This window comes from Lygodium microphyllum, chromosome 21 (assembly GCF_053477565.2).
Source record: "Lygodium microphyllum isolate KBCC chromosome 21, Lygodium_microphyllum_v1.1.10, whole genome shotgun sequence".
Classification (NCBI taxonomy): Eukaryota; Viridiplantae; Streptophyta; class Polypodiopsida; order Schizaeales; family Lygodiaceae; genus Lygodium; species Lygodium microphyllum.
Genome location: NC_141155.1, coordinates 80,927,002 through 80,933,249, shown reverse-complemented (window position 1 = coordinate 80,933,249; position 6,248 = coordinate 80,927,002). Strand labels below are relative to the sequence as shown.

General features: G+C 41.1%; 1 protein-coding gene across 1 annotated transcript; it reads right to left on the bottom strand.

The window, feature by feature from the left end:
* Positions 1-746: 746 nt before the first annotated feature.
* EMB2795 (condensin complex subunit) lies at positions 747-5,934 on the bottom strand. The gene is made up of 13 exons (XM_087662183.1): positions 5,137-5,934; positions 4,872-4,973; positions 4,087-4,210; positions 3,909-3,979; positions 3,756-3,816; positions 3,419-3,619; positions 2,982-3,301; positions 2,753-2,888; positions 2,441-2,682; positions 2,279-2,309; positions 2,038-2,189; positions 1,839-1,946; positions 747-1,383 (listed from the first exon to the last, which is right to left on the bottom strand). Exons 1-13 carry the CDS (start codon positions 5,386-5,388, stop codon positions 1,159-1,161), a joined length of 2,025 nt encoding a protein of 674 aa, XP_087518309.1. The 5' UTR covers positions 5,389-5,934; the 3' UTR covers positions 747-1,158.
* Positions 5,935-6,248: the final 314 nt, after the last annotated feature.

The window sequence follows — 6,248 nt, the reverse complement described above, 5'->3', positions numbered from 1 at the left end:
CACATTTAAACATGTCCTTGGCAAGGAAAATGTTCTAGTAGATCTACTTTCCAATCAATCTCCTTGACTAATGTAGCCGTTACTTGAACAATTGCATTGTAGTGCTACAGTGCTATTGTACAAGTAATGGCTACAATAGTCAAGCAGGTTGACTACTATGGCCATTAAGCACCGTAGCCATTATGTACAAAAGATTAAGAACCGTAACCATTATGTACAAAAGGTGCACCCTAATAAGCACACTCCAAAAGTTATTCCTTGCCCATTCAATCCAATTATGCAACCCTTTCGGGTTTTCAACTCTATAAATACCTTCATTGTAATCTCTCAAGGAGACCGGATCGAGAAAAACCTAACACCTCTTTGTAATCCTTGCAAGCACCAACACCATATCTCTATAACTCCACAACTCTATGATTCAAAGCAATCTAGCTTTTACTATTTCTAAGCTTATGCTTGTTCTCTTTTCATCTTGATTGTTATATGCTCACTTTTTTATTTCAAGTTTAACCAAATATGGAAAGCCTATTACAAAAATATGAAAGAATGATAGGACTTATGCCAAACCATGTGATTGTTTGAAATAATTATTCCTGATCTAGTACTAATCTACATCTAATAACATAAAACAAGGGCACACTATCACATGCAAGAGCATTGCCCTTTTTGCCTGCAGACGAGAGAGAGAGAGAGAGAGAGAGAGAGAGAGAGAGAGAGAGAGAGAGAGAGAGAGCACCCTTTTTTTAATTTTTGAAAATAAACTCTTCTTTCTCCAAAAGCAAGATATCCGCACATTTCAAAGCTAAGTGGACAACTTAACTAAAGTTAATTGTGGTTAATTTTTCTAGGACCTGAGGGCAATGCTAATTAACAATGCAGAAAAGAAAATTCTCTAGGCTAGTCGATCGTTTAACCGTTTATACAACGTACATTTTTCAAATCTAATGAATCGAATCTCTCCAAACACCCGCAAATTAACACTGATCATCAAGTATGGGGTCATATGCTGAAGCCCCACAGGTTATCGATTGACTACTCATACATAGTGTGAGTTTCACGCAGGTTACCTATCAACCGTGTGAGCTCACATGGCTGTGTGGCCTGTACTGTACAACGAGCAGTAGTACAAGAGCCAGCTGCAAGGCCTGACCATTATCATCAACTGGTGACCAGATCAGAGACACAGGAATCTGGTGTGATGTTGTGGATGTACAGCTCGTCCAGGCTGCTGCAGTCTTGAAGGCGCAGGTTGTGCTCATTGGCTAGATGCAACAAGCAAATGAAGCAGAGGTGAACTGAGATGTCCCTTGGTGCAGCTGCTCCAGAGTCTGTTGGGACTTGGTTGAGCAAATTCTTGAATGACACAGCATGCCCCTGAGATTCCTGAGAGTGCCACACAACAGGTTCCAAGTTCTAAATGTTTGAGGTGACATATACTATTAAACTTTGTGACACCTGAAGATTAAATTAAAGACTGGCATAAACGTTATGCAAATTGAATCACGCAGATGCGTTTGCATGGATGTGCACATTTCCCTAGGTTTGACAGATTGAAACAGAAGCAATCATGTGCATGTGAAGACGTGCTACAAGCTTTGTACACCTTGCAGACAATGGGTGCAACTTCACAAAACTTTTGACAAGCAAGGTTTATATGACATGCATCTTAAGGATGCAAGTTCACATAACACATACCACAAGCGAGGTTTGTACAACTTGCATGTGAAGGATGCAGCTTCACATAACACATAAAACATGCAGGCACTTGAACATGTAATAATTCTGTAAATTACTTCTTGCACAAGTGCATCATTATGGCTCACAAAGATCATTTCTACCTGGGAAATAGCAGACACTTCTTGCATACTCTCCCATAAGTTTTCTTTGAGGATTCGAACATCAACTTGTTTTGATGTTCTATCATAATCTACTTCGATTCTTTGAACCTGTGCAAGATTCAACAAATTGAAGCCAGCTAGTTGTAACACATGAGTAAAAGCTTAGGAACAGTAAAAGCTTAAGAACGGTGAAGCTTACCTTCCGTGGTTGAGGAATCATCTCCCCATTCTCAGGGTCTTCTACATCACTGTGGACATTCTCATTCCCCCAGTCATCATCAGCATCAATCCCACCATTATCCCAGGACATGCTCTCCATGTGAAAAGCATTGCTGCTTGTCCTTTTGACCTCTATGATAACAAAAGTGATAGATGAAATGGATCAGGTTTGGCAACAGACTATTGTCTACACAAGTGAAGCAACAAGTAATAGGTCATACCTGGTTGTCTCTTGCCCTTCTGATTGACACACTATATAAGGAACAAAATAGAATTATTAGCCCAAAATGAAAAGCTAGAGAGAACAAGTATAAGTACAAAATCAGTTATTTGCATGAAGCTACATATGCACTGAACTTGGCTGTAGCAAGGTTGCAAATTACCATGACTGATGGCTGCAGGTACAGCCTCACAAGGTCTTCAGGTTGATAATGGCAATCCTCTGGAAGCAAAGTACTAACAGCAGCATTGCTTTGAGAAATCATCAATGACTTTGGATCAGCAACAGGAGCAAAAGCTGCCACATCTACTTCCGGAGGGTAAAGAAAGTCAAATGAAAACTTCTCATTTTTGGCTTTCTTCTTTTCTCCTGTTTTGGATGATGGCACCAAGTCATTCTGATTTTCTGCCAAAGAATTAAAATCAGAACTTTCCTCCTCCATATATAGGCAACCCGGTTTTAAAATATCATCTACCTTGGGCCCTTTTGTATTTCCAGTGATCTGGACCTGCCCAGCAATTAGCCTTTGACTCAAGGCCTGCAGTTATCCAGTTTACTAGATGGTTTGTGTCATTCTCTCTGCTATTTGCATCAAAGACACCAGAAATTTCCTGAAAGTACATAGGAAAGATTGTGAAAGTGAGGAGATTACACAATCGAAAATACTCTGTACTCTTATTGGGCATATAAAAAGAGATTAGGACCTGATCATCATCTGCTTCTTGTGCAGCAAAATCAGTATCCCATGTTGCACAGTCCTGCCTCATAGCTGAAGTTGAGACATCATTCTCTTGCTCATGGCTCTCACCATATGGATCTACCACACCTTCATCAAAGAAATCACCCAAACCTTCATCTTCACATCCAGAAGTTTGACTGTCATCATCAGCCCTGCTATCGCTATTTAACTCCTCTACCTCAGCTGCTGCTCGGTATGGATCACAAAGCATATTCACCATCTCTTGTAATGTGGGAGATATTTCTGTTTCTACTTTTATGTCTGCATTGAGCTTTTGAATGCAATCTGGCAAGAGAGAACTCTGATGTGGTGAGAGGTTCAAACAAGGCGCTCCACCTCTGGGCTTTAACTAATTCCTGAAATTTGAAAACATATCTAAAGCAAAGATATAGTACTGCTTACCCTTCACAAAGGACAAATCAATAGTTGCTGTTTCACAGTCTTTGATAGATGCTGATTTGCATCTGCTGGGGACATCGTTTGAATCAAACACCAGTTTACATCCACTGTAAACACTCAAAGTATTCAACAAAAGACCTTTTGCACCACCCTCATCAAACTGAGCTGACATCTGATTAAAGAGTGGATCGACGGTAAATGCAACTGCAAAGAAGATTGGATCAAACATCAATGCAACTGCAAAGAAGAAAACCATCTGCACAACAACCTCCTGAAACTTTGATTTGTTCTGATCTTTTGAGTATATCACAAGTGATTAAAGCGGTATCGATGCACTTACCATCAATTTTCTTCACATTGAGGGCCTCATAAGACTCCAAAGTAGCAGCAGATGTGGAAATCTGGAAATGCATGTCCCTTGCTGTCAAATTTCTTGATATTATCCAATAGAAAGTATACCACCTTGCAAGACATGAAAAAGCAAGTATACCACCTTCTGATTTTCTTTACTCCTAGTCCCACTTTCTTCATCGCTTCCATCAGCAGGTTGATGACAGTCGTTGTCTGCACATAGTAAAGAATTTAGAATAAATCAGGCTGCATTTCGAACAAGAATTTCCAAAGCTATAAAATTGAATTTGACATCATCCACCCCATTGTTACTGACTCACCAGCATTCCCTTCTTGATCATAGGCTGTTCGATTTAGTCCTCCAAGAACTTTGTAGGTTTCTGTATGTACTGAATCAACTCTGTAGGCATAGATTTTTACACCTGCCTCTAGCGTGCAGCTTGCCTGTGGTGAACCCAAACAACAAAAGAAGTTTATAAAGATTGTACTCATGAAATTTTTTTAAAAACTTCTTCTCTCTCCCGTCCCCAAAGTCAATTAAGCCTCTCGGTCTCAGAACCATAATTAGTGACCAAATCGGTGTCCATGTCATTGATAACTTGGGACTTCGGGCATATAATGTCACACACAAAACTTCTTAACACATGCAGACAAACGTTCATAGGAAGAATACTGGCTCCACACATTTGTACAGAGTGGGTGTTCAGGACAGCATAATCTTTCTGATCAGACAGAAATTTGACAGGAATTAAATTCCCAAAAAAGTACTTAGGGCAGAAACAAAGCTTTATTTTTAAAAATGGATCTTTTCTTTGACCTTGCTGCATGAGGATATATTGCACAGAGAAGGGACTTAAATGACAATAAAGCAAGCATAAGGTATGCCTCTCCAAACACAAAAATCACAACATGCAAGGATAAAACTGATGCATGTATTGAAAATTGGAAGAACAAAATGTACAAGCCAAAAAATCCATGTTCATGGCAGAAACATTGAGCCCTCTCAACTCTTGAATGAAGTATAGCTTTTAGACTCAATAATTCATCTTAAATTGAAGAAAATCCAATCAATGAGAACAAATGTGATTAGATGACATGTGCTCACCTTTTGAAAATTGGTCTCGGTGTCTTCTCCTTCATCAGAATTTACGATCTCGCTGATGTGATCAATCAGGCAGAGCTCCCAGGTGTTCCGTTGATTTATTTTCTGAACAAGCAGCAAAGAAAGTATCTTTCAACAAGCATGACAGATATGGATACACTCATTTGTGTGTATGTATGCAGCACGTGCATAGCTGATCTGCCCTACAAAACCAAGAGAGCAAGAATTTGAATATAGGTACATGCATCCATGAAGTTATGCTACATACATTTTCAGTGGCCAGCTTAATGCAGTTTTGGAGAAGATCAAGAATCTGGTCTTTGCTGAGGACATCTTCTTCAGCAGGCTGCAGCTTGGAATTCTGTGTTTCAAGGCCAACAAAGGATTTCCGCCTCTGTGCTGCTGCACGGGCTGCGCGAGCCTGTGCCCTCTCAAAGTCATCATTGTTGGGGCTAAAGACGTGCTGGCTTGGTGATAGGGTTCGGGCCTTTAGCGGAGTCTTGAGCTTGTTGGCAAGCATGGCTATGTGGCACAGGCTGTCTGCAAAACCCTAAACAGCCTGGTTGAGAGCAGGATTACTGGATAAAGCGCGAAGCCGTGCCAATTGTGGGATCTGGAAGCTGCATGGGGCTTGGCATGGAGCAGGGATGGCACTGAGATGCGAGGAATTAGCCACTACAATGAATGGAAGGTGTTTTCTGGTTTTCCCGAGCTCAAAACTGTTGCTGCAACTTTCCTTTTCTTCTCCCTGTTCTTCTTTCTTTGACAGCGATGGTGTGAGTTCTCAGAAGAGGGATTGCATGCTCAAATGCCAGAAACTGTCTGGCCTGGGCCGATTGCGCTGGTCTATCTGATGAAAGGTCATGAGAATGCAGCAAGGAAAACGAGAACTGAAGAAGATCGCCTGCTGTGACGAAGAAGAGAGACGGGACTCGACGATGGTGGAGTGTGCCGTTGTCTTTTCGTTTGTTTGAAATGTTTTCTTTTCACACCCAGTGCCATTTCAAACTGAAGTTTTGAGCGCCTCCCTCTCTCTCTCTCTCTCTCTCTCTCTCTCTCTCTCTCTCCCCTGGCGCAAGGTTTGACGGCCACCGGGATCCAAAACTTCCTTTTTCACCCATCCCCACCCAATAAGGTAAGACACAGCCACTAAAAGACCGGCCTGCTATAAGAGTATTTTTTGTTGCAAGCGAGTGCCAATAAACAAATCACTTAGGGTGGGTTTAGACTCCATGCCCGGAAATGAAAAAAAGGACACATTTGTAGATGTGTGACATGTTTAGTTTCTATTCGCCCCGTAAAATACGCCGTATAACTCGGCTTTTGGAATCAATTCCACACTAGTTGGGCCGGACAACATTGATAAAGTGGATTTTGCAA

What these genes read in the sequence shown, in the direction of transcription:
- EMB2795 (XM_087662183.1), bottom strand. Translation starts at nt 5,388, where the DNA reads ATGCTTGCCAACAAGCTCAAGACTCCGCTAAAGGCCCGAACCCTATCA. An exon ending in GGAGTAAAGAAAATCAGAAG is followed by an intron (nt 3,817 to 3,908) that starts GTGGTATACTTG and finishes ATGCATTTCCAG; the next exon opens with ATTTCCACATCTGCTGCTAC. An exon ending in AAGTGTCTGCTATTTCCCAG is followed by an intron (nt 1,384 to 1,838) that starts GTAGAAATGATC and finishes TGGCACTCTCAG; the next exon opens with GAATCTCAGGGGCATGCTGT.